Below are 17,820 nucleotides of genomic sequence, written 5' to 3' on the forward strand. Positions count from 1 at the left end.
CACACCAGCAGAGTACCAGAGTCCATCGAACCCCACCCACACCAGCAGAGTACCTAAGAGTCCATCGAACCCCCCCCACACCTGCAGAGTACCAGAGTCCATCGAACCCCACCCACACCAGCAGAGGTACCAAAGAGTCCATCGAACCCCCCCACACCAGCAGAGGTACCAAAGAGTCCATCGAACCCCACCCACACCAGCAGAGGTACCAGAGTCCATCGAACCCCACCCACACCAGCAGAGGTACCAAAGAGTCCATCGAACCCCACCCACACCAGCAGAATACCAAAGAGTCCATCAAACCCCCCCCCCACACCAGCAGAGTACCAAAGAGTCCATCAAACCCCCCCACACCAGCAGAGTACCAAAGAGTCCATCGAACCCCACCCACACCAGCAGAGGTACCAAAGAGTCCATCGAACCCCCCCACACCAGCAGAGTACCAAAGAGTCCATCGAACCCCCCCCCACACCAGCAGAGTACCAAAGAGTCCATCAAACCCCCCCCCCACACCAGCAGAGGTACCAAAGAGTCCATCGAACCCCCCCCACACCAGCAGAGTACCAAAGAGTCCATCGAACCCCACCCACACCAGCAGAGTACCAAAGAGTCCATCGAATCCCACCCACACCAGCAGAGGTACCAAAGAGTCCATCGACCCCCACCCACACCAGCAGAGTACCAGAGTCCATCGAACCCCACCCACACCAGCAGAGTACCAAAGAGTCCATCGAACCCCCCCACACCAGCAGAGTACCAAAGAGTCCATCAACCCCCCCCCACACCAGCAGAGTACCAAAGAGTCCATCGAACCCCACCCCCACACCAGCAGAGTACCAAAGAGTCCATTGAATCCCCCCCCACCCACACCAGCAGAGTACCAAAGAGTCCATCAACCCCCCCCCCACACCAGCAGAGTACCAAAGAGTCCATCAAACCCCCCCACACCAGCAGAGTACCAAAGAGTCCATCGAACCCCCCCCACACCAGCAGAGTACCAGAGTCCATCGAACCCCCCCCCCACACCAGCAGAGTACCAAAGAGTCCATCGAACCCCACCCACACCAGCAGAGGTACCAAAGAGTCCATCGAACCCCACCCACACCAGCAGAATACCAAAGAGTCCATCGAACCCCCCCCCACACCAGCAGAGTACCAAAGAGTCCATCGAACCCCACCCACACCAGCAGAGGTACCAAAGAGTCCATCGAACCCCCCCACACCAGCAGAGTACCAAAGAGTCCATCGAACCCCCCCCCCCACACCAGCAGAGTACCAAAGAGTCCATCAAACCCCCCCCCCACACCAGCAGAGTACCAAAGAGTCCATCAAACCCCCCCCCACACCAGCAGAGGTACCAAAGAGTCAATCGAACCCCTCCCCCACACCAGCAGAGTACCAAAGAGTCCATCGAACCCCCCCCCACACCAGCAGAGTACCAAAGAGTCCATCGAACCCCCCCCCCACACCAGCAGAGTACCAAAGAGTCCATCGAACCTCCCCCACACCAGCAGAGTACCAAAGAGTCCATCAACCCCCCCCCACACCAGCAGAGTACCAAAGAGTCCATCGAACCCTACCCCCACACCAGCAGAGTACCAAAGAGTCCATCGAATCCCCCCCCACCCACACCAGCAGAGTACCAAAGAGTCCATCAACCCCCCCCCACACCAGCAGAGTACCAAAGAGTCCATCAACCCCCCCCACACCAGCAGAGTACCAAAGAGTCCATCAACCCCCCCACACCAGCAGAGTACCAAAGAGTCCATCGAACCCCACCCCCACACCAGCAGAGTACCAAAGAGTCCATCAACCCCCCCCACACCAGCAGAGTACCAAAGAGTCCATCGAACCCCACCCCCACACCAGCAGAGTACCAAAGAGTCCATCGAATCCCCCCCCGCCCCCACACCAGCAGAGTACCAGTCCATCGAACCCCACCCCCACACCAGCAGAGTACCAAAGAGTCCATCGAATCCCCCCCCGCCCCCACACCAGCAGAGTACCAGAGTCCATCGAACCCCCCCCTGCCCCCACACCAGCAGAGTACCAGAGTCCATCGAACCCCCCCACCCACACCAGCAGAGGTACCAAAGAGTCCATCGAATCCCCCCCCGCCCCCACACCAGCAGAGTACCAGAGTCCATCGAACCCCCCCCCGCCCCCACACCAGCAGAGTACCAAATAGTCCATTGATCCATGGTCCATCAAACTGCACGTTGGTATCTCTCTCGAGGAGCAGTCGCTCCTGCAACAAGGGTGGACACTTTCCTCCGGCATTTTGCACGTGTTACTCATAAACAGTTTGCTTTACAATAAAGCACAAACAGAACAAAACTAAGTCCATCGCAGTGCAAAGTCATCAAAATGGTCATAACGTCGCTAGTTAGTGGTGGTTGGCCCAGGAACTGAATGGTTAACGGAAGTGTACTGAAGCCAGCGAGCCCAACGTTTGGGCAATTGAAGTGCCAGGCAGAATCGGAGGGGTCAGCATCGGGCCGAATCAAGGCGGTAGGGTCATATGGCAGCAACCGAAACCGTCCTTTGGACAGCAGCTTAGGCGCTGGGCCAGATTGAAAAGGTCAGGATGATGGGGTTCAGCTCGTTGAACTGACGGTCTGTGGACGGATCAGATTTCTGCACCTCAGATCAGAATGCGATTTCCTCGTCTGATTTGGTCGGGGTGTTCGATGGCCTTTTTTTAAAACAGGTTCTTTTGGGTGTCTTTGTTTCGTGGCTGCCTGTAAGGAGTCGAATCTCAAGGTTGTATGCTGTATACGTACTTCGATAGTAAATCCGCTCGGAACTTTGAAGTAGCTGCTCCTGAACCTGAAGGAACGGCATTTTAAGCTTCTTTACTCCCCAGTGGGGGCCTCGAGAAGATATTAGTCCTGTTTGTCCCAAATCCTTCAATCCTGAGAGCCGGCCAACAGGGCTCTGGTGAAGCTGCTTCGTGGAGTACAGAAACTTTGAAGAACTCCAATTATTCCATCAGCTCTGGTCGATGGAAACGGGAGGTCATCAGTGGCCTCTCCTTCACTGGGAGTGGGAGACAGGGCCCAAGAAGAAGAACCATTATGCTGTCATGCATACTAACTGGGGAACCTCGATTAGGAGATTCCAAGGCCATTCATTTTCTAAGAATGTCCTCGGTATATTTATCTCTTGGTGCATTTGCATTCCTTGCAAGGGATGTAAACTTCCCTTTAGTCTCGATCTAATGAGTACAGAACATTTCCGGAAAGTAGTTATATTGCAGGAAGGTGCAATGATAATAGGATTTCTTGGGGCTTAGGAGGATCAAAGGTGATTGGCTTAAACAGAGTGAACAGCCTGAGACTTTTTCCTAGGATGGCAGGATTAAAATGATGCCATTTCCGCCCTGAGAGTTTAATGTGATCGAAAGAAAGTATCGTGGGCTGACAGGTTTTTTAAACACAGAGAGTGGTGGGTGTGTGGATCGCCCTGCCCTGCCGGGGTGGTGGTAGAGACAGATACATTAGGGGCATTTAAGAGGCTCAGGTGGATAACAGAAACATGGAGGGCTATATGGGAGGGAAGGGATCTTGGAGTAGATTAAAAAGCCAACACACCAGTTATTTTCCTAACCCAACAACTTCCTCGGCAACTTTCAGAGATCCATGGATGTGCACCCTGACACTTGCTCGGCACCGCTCCCTGCAGGCCCGGAGCGGTAACTGCAGGCGGCGAGGGAACAGTGCCTGCGGCATCTGCTCGGCACCGCGCCCTGCAGGCCCGGAGCGGTAACTGCAGGCGGCGAGGGAACAGTGCCTGCGGCATCTGCTCGGCACCGCGCCCTGCAGGCCCGGAGCGGTAACTGCAGGCGGTGAGGGAACAGTGCCAGTGGAATCTGCTCGGCACCGCTCCCTGCAGGCCCGGAGTGGTAACTGCAGGCGGCGAGGGAACAGTGCCAGTGGAATCTGCTCGGCACCGCTCCCTGCAGGCCTGGAGCGGTAACTGCAGGCGGCGAGGGAACAGTGCCAGTGGAATCTGCTCGGCACCGCTCCCTGCAGGCCCGGAGTGGTAACTGCAGGCGGTGAGGGAACAGTGCCAGTGGAATCTGCTCGGCACCGCGCCCTGCAGGCCCGGAGTGGTAACTGCAGGCGGTGAGGGAACAGTGCCAGTGGAATCTGCTCGGCACCGCTCCCTGCAGGCCCGGAGCGGTAACTGCAGGCGGCGAGGGAACAGTGCCTGCGGCATCTGCTCGGCACCGCGTCCTGCAGGCCCGGAGCGGTAACTGCAGGCGGTGAGGGAACAGTGCCTGCGGCATCTGCTCGGCACCGCGCCCTACAGGCCCGGAGCGGTAACTGCAGGCGGTGAGGGAACAGTGCCTGTGGAATCTGCTCGGCACTGCTCCCTGCAGGCCCGGAGTGGTAACTGCAGGCGGCGAGGGAACAGTGCCTGTGGAATCTGCTCGGCACTGCTCCCTGCAGGCCCGGAGTGGTAACTGCAGGCGGTGAGGGAACAGTGCCAGTGGAATCTGCTCGGCACCGCTCCCTGCAGGCAGGGGCGGTAACTGCAGCCACGTGCACGCTGCAAACCTTCCTGTCGGGGTTTCAAAAGAAGACGGCATTTGTATAGCAGGCAGAGGGTGGTGAGAATAAAACGTGACGGAGGTGGGTATAAAAGGAGGGAAGAGGTTATACTGACACGTATTGGACAAACTAGGTTGAATAATTCTTTGTTCAGAATTACTATGCATGCTACGGGAATTTGTCCGGAGTGCACTTGTCAGGAAACGGCGATACAAAGGAAAAAGATTCCTGTCTGCAGTCCCCTCGCTTCATCTCAGTAGGTGGCGGTAACACACCTTCTGTTGGTCTGCTATTAAACTTCACTAGGAGAAATCATCCCAGCCTGCCGCCTGGGTCCTGCTCTCATATGCAGCCGCAAGTCGGAAAACCACTCAATACGGTAAGGGAGGTAGGGACAGTGGGGGAGAGTGAGAGGGAGGGAGGTAGGGACAGTGGGGGAGAGTGAGAGGGAGGGAGGTAGGGACAGGGGGGAGAGAGAGGAGGAAAGGGAGGGAGGTAGAGACAGTAGCGGGGAGAGAGAGGGAAGTGGTGGAAAGGGAGGGAGGTAGGGACAATGGCGGGGAGAGAGAGGGAAGTGGTGGAGAGGGAGGGAGGTAGGGACAGTGGGGGAGAGTGAGAGGAGGAAAGGGAGGGAGGTAGGGACAGTGGGGGAGAGTGAGAGGAGGACAGAGACAGGGAAAGGGAGGGAGGTAGAGACAGTGGCGGGGAGAGAGAGGGAAGTGGTGGAGAGGGAGGGAGGTAGGGACAGTGGGGGAGAGTGAGAGGAGGAGAGAGACGGGGAAAGGGAGGGAGGTAGAGAAAGTGGCAGGGAGAGAGAGGGAGGGAGGTAGGGACAGTGGGGGAGAGTGAGAGGAGGACAGAGACGGGGAAAGGGAGGGAGGTAGGGACAGTGGGGGAGAGTGAGAGGAGGAAAGGGAGGGAGGAAGGGACAGTGGGGGAGAGAGAGGAGGACAGAGATGGGGGAAAGGGAGGGAGGTAGAGACAGTGGTGGGGAGAGAGAGGGAAGTGGTGGAGAGGGAGGGAGGTAGGGACAGTGGGGGAGAATGAGAGGAGGAGAGAGAAATGGGGAAAGGAGGGAGGTAGGGACAGTGGTGGGGAGAGGGAGGGAGGTAGGGACAGTGGGGGAGAGTGAGAGGAGGACAGAGACAGGGAAAGGGAGGGAGGTAGAGACAGTGGCGGGGAGAGAGAGGGAAGTGGTGGAGAGGGAGGGAGGTAGGGACAGTGGCAGGGAGCGAGAGGGAAGTGGTGGAGAGGGAGGGAGGTAGGGATAGTGGGGGAGAGTGAGAGGAGGAGAGAGACAGGGACAGGGAGGGAGGTAGAGACAGTGGCGGGGAGAGAGGGAAGTGGTGGAGAGGGAGGGAGGTAGAGACAGTGGCGGGGAGAGAGAGGGAAGTGGTGGAGAGGGAGGGAGGTGGGGACAGTGGGGGAGAGTGAGAGGAGGAGAGAGAAATGGGGAAAGGAGGGAGGTAGGGACAGTGGTGGGGAGAGGGAGGGAGGTAGGGACAGTGGGGGAGAGTGAGAGGAGGACAGAGACGGGGAAAGGGAGGGAGGTAGTGGTGGGGAGAGAGAGGGAAGTGGTGGAGAGGGAGGGAGGTAGGGACAGTGGCAGGGAGCGAGAGGGAAGTGGTGGAGAGGGAGGGAGGTAGAGACAGTGGCGGGGAGAGAGAGGGAAGTGGTGGAGAGGGAGGGAGGTAGGGACAGTGGGGGAGAGTGAGAGGAGGAGAGAGAAATGGGGAAAGGAGGGAGGTAGGGACAGTGGTGGGGAGAGGGAGGGAGGTAGGGACAGTGGGGGAGAGTGAGAGGAGGACAGAGACGGGGAAAGGGAGGGAGGTAGTGGTGGGGAGAGAGAGGGGTGGAGAGGGAGGGAGGTAGGGACAGTGGCAGGGAGCGAGAGGGAAGTGGTGGAGAGGGAGGGAGGTAGAGACAGTGGCGGGGAGAGAGAGGGAAGTGGTGGAGAGGGAGGGAGGTAGGGACAGTGGCAGGGAGCGAGAGGGAAGTGGTGGAGAGGGAGGGAGGTAGGGATAGTGGGGGAGAGTGAGAGGAGGACAGAGACGGGGAAAGGGAGGGAGGTAGTGGTGGGGAGAGAGAGGGGTGGAGAGGGAGGGAGGTAGGGACAGTGGCAGGGAGCGAGAGGGAAGTGGTGGAGAGGGAGGGAGGTAGAGACAGTGGCGGGGAGAGAGAGGGAAGTGGTGGAGAGGGAGGGAGGTAGGGACTGGGGGAGAGTGAGAGGAGGAGAGAGACGGGGAAAGGGAGGGAGGTAGGGACAGTGGGGGAGAGTGAGAGGAGGAGAGAGACAGGGAAAGGGAGGGAGGTAGAGACAGTGGCGGGGAGAGAGAGCGAAGTGGTGGAGAGGGAGGGAGGTACGGACAGTGGTGGGGAGAGAGAGGGAAGTGGTGGAGAGGGAGGGAGGTAGAGAGTGGTGGGGAGAGTGAGAGGGAAGTGGTGGAGAGGGAGGGAGGGAGGTAGAGACAGTGGGGGAGAGTGAGAGGAGGAAAGGGAGGGAGGTAGGGACAGTGGGGGAGAGAGACAGGGAAAGGGAGGGAGGTAGAGAGTGGCGGGGAGAGAGAGGGAAGTGATGGAGTGGGAGAGGTAGGGACAGGGGAGAGTGAGAGGAGGAGAGCGACAGGGAAAGGGAGGGAGGTAGAGAGTGGCGGGGAGAGAGAGGGACGTGGTGGAGAGGGAGGGAGGTAGGGACAGTGGTGGGGAGAGAGAGGGAAGTGGTGGAGAGGGAGGGAGGTAGGGACAGTGGGGGAGAGTGAGAGGAGGAGAGAGACGGGGAAAGGGAGGGAGGTAGAGACAGTGGCGGGGAGAGAGAGGGAAGTGGTGGAGAGGGAGGGAGGTAGGGACAGTGGTGGGGAGAGAGGGAAGTGGTGGAGAGGGAGGGAGGTAGTGGTGGGGAGAGAGGGAAGTGGTGGAGAGGGAGGGAGGTAGAGACAGTGGTGGGGAGAGAGAGGGAAGTGGTGGAGAGGGAGGGAGGTAGGGACAGTGGCGGGGAGAGAGAGGGAAGTGGTGGAGAGGGAGGGAGGTAGAGACAGTGGCGGGGAGAGAGGGAAGTGGTGGAGAGGGAGGGAGGTAGAGACAGTGGCGGGGAGAGAGGGAAGTGGTGGAGAGGGAGGGAGGTAGAGACAGTGGCGGGGAGAGAGAGGGAAGTGGTGGAGAGGGAGGGAGGTAGGGACTGGGGGAGAGTGAGAGGAGGAGAGAGACGGGGAAAGGGAGGGAGGTAGGGACAGTGGGGGAGAGTGAGAGGAGGAGAGAGACAGGGAAAGGGAGGGAGGTAGAGACAGTGGCGGGGAGAGAGAGCGAAGTGGTGGAGAGGGAGGGAGGTACGGACAGTGGTGGGGAGAGAGAGGGAAGTGGTGGAGAGGGAGGGAGGTAGAGAGTGGTGGGGAGAGTGAGAGGGAAGTGGTGGAGAGGGAGGGAGGGAGGTAGAGACAGTGGGGGAGAGTGAGAGGAGGAAAGGGAGGGAGGTAGGGACAGTGGGGGAGAGAGACAGGGAAAGGGAGGGAGGTAGAGAGTGGCGGGGAGAGAGAGGGAAGTGATGGAGTGGGAGAGGTAGGGACAGGGGAGAGTGAGAGGAGGAGAGCGACAGGGAAAGGGAGGGAGGTAGAGAGTGGCGGGGAGAGAGAGGGACGTGGTGGAGAGGGAGGGAGGTAGGGACAGTGGTGGGGAGAGAGAGGGAAGTGGTGGAGAGGGAGGGAGGTAGGGACAGTGGGGGAGAGTGAGAGGAGGAGAGAGACGGGGAAAGGGAGGGAGGTAGAGACAGTGGCGGGGAGAGAGAGGGAAGTGGTGGAGAGGGAGGGAGGTAGGGACAGTGGTGGGGAGAGAGGGAAGTGGTGGAGAGGGAGGGAGGTAGTGGTGGGGAGAGAGGGAAGTGGTGGAGAGGGAGGGAGGTAGAGACAGTGGTGGGGAGAGAGAGGGAAGTGGTGGAGAGGGAGGGAGGTAGGGACAAGGGGAGAGTGAGAGGAGGAGAGAGAGGGAAAGGGAGGGAGGTAGAGACAGTGGCGGGGAGAGAGAGGGAAGTGGTGGAGAGGGAGGGAGGTAGGGACAAGGGGAGAGTGAGAGGAGGAGAGAGAGGGAAAGGGAGGGAGGTAGAGACAGTGGCGGGGAGAGAGAGGGAAGTGGTGGAGAGGGAGGGAGGTAGAGACAGTGGTGGGGAGAGAGAGGGAAGTGGTGGAGAGGGAGGGAGGTAGTGGTGGGGAGAGAGAGGGAAGTGGTGGAGAGGGAGGGAGGTAGACAGTGGTGGGGAGAGAGAGGGAAGTTGTGGAGAGGGAGGGAGGGAGAGACAGTGGCGGGGAGAGAGAGACAGGGAAAGGGAGGGAGGGAGAGACATTGGGGGGGGGGGGGTGAGATACAGCGGTGGGAGTGAGGAAGAGAAAGAGAACATTATGGGAGCTGGCTTGTATGTAGGGGAATGTGTCTGTAACCCAAGGACACTTGGTGTGCTGAATCAAATCTGACTGAGCGGGTACTGGAGGAACCCAGGGGGGCAGGTCTCTGCCCAGCAAGACCGAGACTTTTTCCCCAGGGGAGGGTCTAGACCTATGGGGCGCAGGTTTAAAGTTGGAGGGGGGAGATTTCAAGGAGGTGTGAGGGGGTTGTCTTTTCAAACAGAGACTGGTGGAGGCAGTACGATTACAATAGAACCACACCAGGCCGTCCCACGCCAGCAGGTTCGAGACTGACCTACACCAGCAGGTTCCTGACCATCCCACGCCAGCAGGTTCGAGACTGACCTACACCAGCAGGTTCCTGACCGTCCCACGCCAGCAGGTTCGAGACTGACCTACACCAGCAGGTTCCTGACCGTCCCACGCCAGCAGGTTCCTGACCATCCCACACCAGCAGGTTCCCGACCGTCCCACGCCAGCAGGTTCCTGACCGTCCCACACCAGCAGGTTCCTGACCGTCCCACGCTAGCAGGTTCCTGACCGTCCCACGCCAGCAGGTTCCCGACCGTCCCCACACCAGCAGGTTCCTGACCGTCCCACACCAGCAGGTTCGAGACTGACCCACACCAGCAGGTTCCCGACCGTCCCACACCAGCAGGTTCGAGACTGACCCACACCAGCAGGTTCCCGACCGTCCCACACCAGCAGGTTCCCGACCGTCCCCACGCCAGCAGGTTCCTGACCGTCCCCACGCCAGCAGGTTCGAGACTGACTCACACCAGCAGGTTCCTGACCGTCCCCACGCCAGCAGGTTCGAGACTGACTCACACCAGCAGGTTCCTGACCGTCCCCACGCCAGCAGGTTCCTGACCGTCCCCACACCAGCAGGTTCCTGACTGACCCACACCAGCAGGTTCCTGACCGTCCCACACCAGCAGGTTCGAGACTGACTCACACCAGCAGGTTCCTGACCATCCCCACACCAGCAGGTTCGAGACTGACCCACACCAGCAGGTTCCTGACCGACCCACACCAGCAGGTTCGAGACTGACCCACACCAGCAGGTTCCCGACCGTCCCCACACCAGCAGGTTCCCGACCGTCCCCACACCAGCAGGTTCCCGACCGTCCCCACACCAGCAGGTTCCCGACCGTCCCCACACCAGCAGGTTCCCGACTGACCCACACCAGCAGGTTCCCGACCGTCCCACACCAGCAGGTTCCCGACCGTCCCACACCAGCAGGTTCCCGACCGTCCCCACACCAGCAGGTTCCCGACCGTCCCACACCAGCAGGTTCCCGACCGTCCCACACCAGCAGGTTCCTGACCGTCCCCACACCAGCAGGTTCCCGACCGTCCCACACCAGCAGGTTCCCGACCGTCCCACGCCAGCAGGTTCCCGACCGTCCCACACCAGCAGGTTCCCGACCGTCCCCACACCAGCAGGTTCCCGACCGTCCCACACCAGCAGGTTCCCGACCGTCCCCACACCAGCAGGTTCCCGACCGTCCCACACCAGCAGGTTCCCGACCGTCCCACACCAGCAGGTTCCCGACCGTCCCACACCAGCAGGTTCCCGACCGTCCCACACCAGCAGGTTCCCGACCGTCCCACGCCAGCAGGTTCCCGACCGTCCCACACCAGCAGGTTCCCGACCGTCCCCACACCAGCAGGTTCCCGACCGTCCCACACCAGCAGGTTCGAGACGGACCCACACCAGCAGGTTCCCGACCGTCCCACACCAGCAGGTTCCCGACCGTCCCACCCCAGCAGGTTCCCGACCGTCCCACACCAGCAGGTTCCCGACCGTCCCACACCAGCAGGTTCCCGACCGTCCCCACACCAGCAGGTTCCCGACCGTCCCACACCAGCAGGTTCCCGACCGTCCCACGCCAGCAGGTTCCCGACCGTCCCACACCAGCAGGTTCCCGACCGTCCCCACACCAGCAGGTTCCCGACCGTCCCACACCAGCAGGTTCGAGACGGACCCACACCAGCAGGTTCCCGACCGTCCCACACCAGCAGGTTCCCGACCGTCCCACCCCAGCAGGTTCCCGACCGTCCCACACCAGCAGGTTCCCGACCGTCCCCACACCAGCAGGTTCCCGACCGTCCCCACACCAGCAGGTTCCTGACCGTCCCACCCCAGCAGGTTCCCGACCGTCCCACACCAGCAGGTTCCCGACCGTCCCACACCAGCAGGTTCCCGACCGTCCCCACACCAGCAGGTTCCCGACCGTCCCACACCAGCAGGTTCCCGACCGTCCCACGCCAGCAGGTTCCCGACCGTCCCACACCAGCAGGTTCCCGACCGTCCCCACACCAGCAGGTTCCCGACCGTCCCACACCAGCAGGTTCGAGACGGACCCACACCAGCAGGTTCCCGACCGTCCCACACCAGCAGGTTCCCGACCGTCCCACCCCAGCAGGTTCCCGACCGTCCCACACCAGCAGGTTCCCGACCGTCCCCACACCAGCAGGTTCCCGACCGTCCCCACACCAGCAGGTTCCTGACCGTCCCACACCAGCAGGTTCCTGACCGTCCCACACCAGCAGGTTCCTGACCGTCCCACACCAGCAGGTTCGAGACCGTCCCCACACCAGCAGGTTCCCGACCGTCCCACACCAGCAGGTTCCCGACCGTCCCACCCCAGCAGGTTCCTGACCGTCCCACACCAGCAGGTTCCCGACCGTCCCCACACCAGCAGGTTCCTGACCGTCCCACACCAGCAGGTTCCTGACCGTCCCACACCAGCAGGTTCGAGACCGTCCCCACACCAGCAGGTTCCCGACCGTCCCCACACCAGCAGGTTCCCGACCGTCCCACACCAGCAGGTTCCCGACCGTCCCCACGCCAGCAGGTTCCCGACCGTCCCCACACCAGCAGGTTCAAGACTGACCCACACCAGCAGGTTCAGAAGCAGCTACTTCCCTTCAACTATTTGGTTTTCGAACCAGTTCCTCCCCTATCTGAGACATTTATCAGGGGCACTTCATACGCAGGGCCTTTAGCATTGTCAATGATTGCTGCCATTCGTCTCACCATCTCTTTGACCCCCTCCCCCCCCCCCAGGCAGGAGGTACTGTAGCATTAGGACAAGGACTGTTAGGATGGGGAACAGCTTCTACCCCCAGGACGAGACTGCTGAACTCCCTGCCACCACCCAGCTCTCATCGTGTACGAGGCGCCGACGGCGTTATACTGTTTACGTTTTAACTGGTGTCGTAGATCACCCAAGGGGACGGCTGTCGGAGGGTCTGGAGGCTGGCGGGCCTCAATGACTCGGAGCGCTACGTCGGCTGGAGTCGGGGCTTTGTGCTTTGGTGAGGGTCGCCCGTGCCAGGGGTCCTCCAGGTTCGGGGGATCTGCTCGGGGCCCACAACCCCGCCTGGTCAAACAAAGACAGCAATGAAGAAGCCTTCGACGTCTGAACGGGCGTGGAGTGAGGAGCAGGTCCAGCGGTAAGTGGCGCCGTAGACGCATCTTGCGCTAAATGTCAGTCTTCTGCAATGTATCTCGTCGTTTGTCGGCTCCTGACCGGTAATGTCACGACAGGTTCGATGTACCGCGACGGTGGACCTCGGTCCGGAGTGACACCGTTTCATTTGCTGGCAATAAACCTGGACCGGAAGTCACGTTGTGACCGCTTTGCACTCGGATTAGAAGTGGTTTAACGTTGTCACGCGCACCGAGGGGCAGTGGAGAGCCCGTCTCGTTCACGCACGGCGGAGCAAAGTGCTGCGGAGGCAGGCGATGAAGTGGAAGATCAGTACAAGGCGACTCACACACACACAACACGCTGGGGGGGACTCAGCGGGCCCGGCATCGCCTCCGGAGAAGAGTAAACGGTCAATGTTTCGGGCCGAGACCCTCTCGTGTGCCTCGCTCGGCTCTCCAGCATCTGCAAATGTGGCTCTTGTTCGTGACGAGATCGTAGCGGCGGAGATTGGGAGGCCCGGACGAGGTCGAATGGACTTGGATTCGTACTTGTAAAGTCTGTGTGTTGAACGTCTGCCTTCCCGGACGCTGCTGTGAGTTAAGATTCTCGTCACGCCTGCGGGCAGGTGGACATGTGCGGCCGACGACAATCTCAACTTGCCGATATTTCAGAGGAAATCTGCACCTGTCACAAGGTTTGCCTGGGGGGCGGGGGGAAGAGACGGTGAATGCGGGCAAATGGGGACTAGCATAATGGTCAGCATGGCTGAGATGGGCCGAAGGGCCGACTTCTGTACTGTACCGTTTTCACCTCAACACTCCCCCCCACCACCTCTCTCCAATCTGTGTGCAGTCTCCCAGACTGGGAGGTAAAACACACATAGGCAGACACACACACACACACACACAGAGCGAAATAAACATACACACAGACTGATAGACACCTGCTGAACATCGACGGCTCCTCGGTAGAGATCGTTGAGAGCATCAAATTTCTTGGTGTTCACCTGGTGGAGAATCTCACCTGGTCCCTCAACACCAGCTCCATAGCAAAGAAAGCCCAGCAGCGTCTCTACTTTCTGCGACGGCTGAGGAAAGTCCATCTCCCACCCCCCATCCTCATCACATTCTACAGGGGTTGTATTGAGAGCATCCTGAGCAGCTGCATCACTGCCTGGTTCGGAAATTGCACCGTCTTGGATCGCAAGACCCTGCAGCGGATAGTGAGGTCAGCTGAGAAGATCATCAGGGTCTCTCTGCCCGCCATCACGGATATTTACACCACACGCCACATCCGCAAAGCTAACAGCATTATGAAGGACCCCACGCACCCCTCACACAAACTTCTCCCTCCTGCCGTCTGGGAAAAGGCACCGAAGCATTCGGGCTCTCACGACCAGACTATGTAACAGCTTCTTCCCCCAAGCTACCAGACTCCTCAATACCCAGAGCCTGGACTGACACCTTCTGTCCTATTGTCCTGTTTATTATTTATTGAAATGCCTGTACTGTTTTTGTGCACTTTATGCAGTCCTGGGTAGGTCTGTAGTCTAGTGTAGCTTTCTCTGTGTTGTTTTACGTAGTTCAGTCTAGTTTTTGTACTGTGTCATATAACACCATGGTCCTGAAAAACGTTCCCTCATTTTTACAGTGTACTGTACCGGCAGTTATGGTCGAAATGACAATAAAAGTGACTTGACTTGACACACAGACAGACACACATGGATAGACATATAGTCACACACACATAAACACAGACTGATAGACAGACAGACACACACGTACACACACAGACACACACACACCCACAGACACAGAGACACAGACACAGACAGACAGACACACCCACACACAGACACACACACCCACAGAGATACACACACACAGACACAGAGACACAGACACACACGTACACACACAGACACACACACACCCACAGACACAGAGACACAGACACAGACAGACAGACACACCCACACACAGACACACACACCCACACAGACACAGAGACACAAACACACACACCCACAGACACACACACACACACACACAGACACACACACACACACCAGACTGACAGACACACACAGACACAGACAGAGACTCACTCAGTGGGGTGACTGGAGTTACTGGATATGGTTCAGTGGGGGGGGGGGGGTAGCACGACAGAGCCATGGACACAGTGACACAACGTGCCCCCACCCATCACTGAGTCACTGACCTTGGAGAGGGATTAAGGAGGGCATGGGGGGTGTAAGGAGGGGATGGGAGGATTAAGGAGGAGATAGGGGTGTAAGGAGGGAATGGGGGCTGTAAGGAGGGGATGGGGGTTGTAAGGAGGGGATGGGGGCTGTAAGGACGGGATGGGGGTTGTAAGGACGGGATGGGGGGTGTAAGGAGGGGATGGGGCTGTAAAGAGGGGATAGGGGGTGTAAGGAGGGGATGGGGGCTGTAAGGAGGGGATGGGGGTTGTAAGGAGGGGATGGGGGTGTAAGGACGGGATGGGGGGTGTAAGGAGGAGATGGGGGTGTAAGGAGGGGATGGGGGCTGTAAGGAGGGGATGGGGGCTGTAAGGAGGGGATGGGGGCTGTAAGGAGGGGATGGGGGCTGTAAGGAGGGGATGGGTGGTGTAAGGAGGGGATGGGTGGTGTAAGGAGGGGATGGGGGGTGTAAGGAGGGGATGGGGGGTGTAAGGAGGGGATGGGGGGTGTAAGGAGGGGATGGGGCTGTAAGGAGGGGATAGGGGCTGTAAAGAGGGGATAGGGGCTGTAAAGAGGGGATAGGGGGTGTAAGGAGGGGATAGGGGGTGTAAGGAGGGGATGGGGGGTGTAAGGAGGGGATGGGGTGTAAGGAGGGGATGGGGGCTGTAAGGAGGGGATGGGGGCTTGTAAGGAGGGGATGGGGGTGTAAGGAGGGGATGGGGGCTTGTAAGGAGGGGATGGGGGGTGTAAGGAGAGGATGGGGGGTGTAAGGAGGGGATGGGGGTGTAAGGAGGGGATGGGGGCTGTAAGGAGGGGATGGGGGCTGTAAGGAGGGGATGGGTGGTGTAAGGAGGGGATGGGTGGTGTAAGGAGGGGATGGGGGCTGTAAGGAGGGGATGGGTGGTGTAAGGAGGGGATGGGTGGTGTAAGGAGGGGATGGGTGGTGTAAGGAGGGGATGGGTGGTGTAAGGAGGGGATGGGGGGTGTAAGGAGGGGATGGGGGTGTAAGGAGGGGATGGGGGTGTAAGGAGGGGATGGGGGCTGTAAGGAGGGGATGGGGGCTTGTAAGGAGGGGATGGGGGGGTATGACTGAGTCACGGACACGACGCCCCCTCACTGACCTTGGCCTTGGAGCACGGGTACTGGAAGAGATGCACCTTGCAGAAGTCGTCGGCCACGGCCACCAGCCGCTCGTTGTGGGAACGGCACAGGGCGTTGATGTCCGTCCCGTCAGAACCGTCTGGCCAAACCCCTGCAACGAGACACACGAGGGGCGAGTCGGTTTGTTATCGGCGCACGCACCAGGGTATGTCAGAAAGCACCGTCTCCGGCACGCCTGCCCGTCCGTTTCCCTACACAGGTTCAGCACGGTGAAAAGACACCGACTGCAGCACGAAGAGTCGTGCGGCCGCAGAGCAGGCTCGACGGCGGATGCATTTCATTACGAGTTTGAGGAGGTTCGGTTCGTCACTGCAGACACTCGAAAACTTCCACAGATGTGCCGTGGAGAGCATTCTGACCGGGTCGGCAGGAGCCACTGCACAGGGCTGGAAACAGCTGCAGAAAGTTGCAAATGCAGGCAGCTCCATCGTGGGCAAAACTCTCCCCAGCACCGAGGACATCTTCAAAAGGCCATGCCTCAGACAGGCAGCGTCCAACACTAGGGACCCCCATCACCCAGGACGTGCCCTCTTCTCACTGCTACCGTCAGGGAGGAGGTACAGGAGCATGAAGACACACACTCAACGATTCAGGAACAGCTTCTTCCCCTCTGCCATCAGGGAGGAGGTACAGGAGCATGAAGACACACACTCAACGATTCAGGAATGGCAGAGGGGAAGAAGCTGTTCCTGAATCGCTGAGTGTGTGTCTTCAGGCTCCTGTACCTCCTCCCTGATGGCGGAGGGGAAGAAGCTGTTCCTGAATCGCTGAGTGTGTGTCTTCAGGCTCCTGTACCTCCTCCCTGATGGCAGAGGGGAAGAAGCTGTTCCTGAATCGTTGAGTGTGTGTCTTTAGGCTCCTGTACCTCCTCCCTGATGGCAGAGGGGAAGAAGCTGTTCCTGAATTGCTGAGTGTGTGTCTTCAGGCTCCTGTACCTCCTCCCTGATGGCAGAGGCGAAGAAGCTGTTCCTGAATCGTTGAGTGTGTGTCTTCAGGCTCCTGTACCTCCTCCCTGATGGCAGTTGGGAAGAAGCTGTTCCTGAATCGTTGAGTGTGTGTCTTCAGGCTCCTGTACCTCCTCCCTGATGGCAGAGGGGAAGAAGCTGTTCCTGAATCGTTGAGTGTGTGTCTTCAGGCTCCTCCTGAACCTCCTCCCTGACGGTAGCAATGAGAAGAGGGCATGTCCTGGGTGATGGGGGTCCCTAATGATGGACGCTGCCTTTGAAGATGTACAGCACACATACTTTGATAATAATTTTACTTTGAAATGCAGTAGTGATCAGCACGAGTCCTATCCCTGCCCACCCCACTGAGCCCTCTTACCGAAGACGTGGAAGCCCAGGACGCAGGTGTACGAGACCCACTCCAGGTCCTTGCACTCGTAGCGGTTCCTGATGAGTTTACAGCCTGCTGCGATGTCCCCTGTAACAGAGAGCGTCCAGGGTCAGACAGACAGTCGCACAGGGAAGAATCTTCCCTCCTGCACCGAGCAGACGTGGGGCAGAGAGGGGAACTAAATGACAGGAGGAGCGGTGAGGAGGGAGCTCCTCGCTGAGCGAGACGCAGGAGGATGGAGCACCTCGCTGAGGGGAGGCAGGAGAAGGGAGAGCCTCGCTGTGTGAGATACAAGGGGGAAGGGAGCGCCTCGCTGAGGGAGACACATGAAGAGGGAGCGCATCGCTGAGGGAGACGCAGGAGGATGGAGCTTCTCGATGAGGGAAACGTAAGAGGGAGCGCCTCAATGAGGGAGACGCAGGAGGAGGGAACGTCCCGCTGGGGAAGAGACATGAGGAGGGAGCGCCTCGTTGTATGAGACACGGGATTAGGGTGCGTCTCGTAGGAGATGCAGGAGGAGGGAGCGCCTCACTGTAGGAGATGCAAGAGGAGGGAGGGCCTCGCTGAGGGGGTAGGATGAGGCAGCGCCTCTGTGAGGGAGATGCAGGAGGAGAGAACACCTCACTGAGGGAGGAGCAGTTGGAGGGAGTGCCTCGCTGAGGGAGACGCAGGAGGAGTGTCCTCTGGTCCTAGACTCCCCCACTATAGGAAACATCCTCTCCACATCCACTCTATCTGTG

At 59.3% G+C, this 17,820-nt stretch overlaps 1 protein-coding gene across 1 annotated transcript in view; it reads right to left on the reverse strand.

The window, feature by feature from the left end:
* Positions 1 to 17,820, reverse strand: part of LOC132383711 (echinoderm microtubule-associated protein-like 3) — a 107,316-nt gene that overhangs the window by 2,011 nt on the left and 87,485 nt on the right. Inside the window, exons 21-22 of the mRNA XM_059954899.1 lie at positions 17,069 to 17,167; positions 15,706 to 15,836 (exon numbers count right to left, since the gene is read on the reverse strand). Coding sequence (XP_059810882.1) covers positions 15,706 to 15,836; positions 17,069 to 17,167 — 230 coding nt within the window. The remainder of the gene's footprint in view (positions 1 to 15,705; positions 15,837 to 17,068; positions 17,168 to 17,820) is intronic.

The sequence above is a fragment of the Hypanus sabinus genome, chromosome 31, assembly GCF_030144855.1.
Source record: "Hypanus sabinus isolate sHypSab1 chromosome 31, sHypSab1.hap1, whole genome shotgun sequence".
Classification (NCBI taxonomy): Eukaryota; Metazoa; Chordata; class Chondrichthyes; order Myliobatiformes; family Dasyatidae; genus Hypanus; species Hypanus sabinus.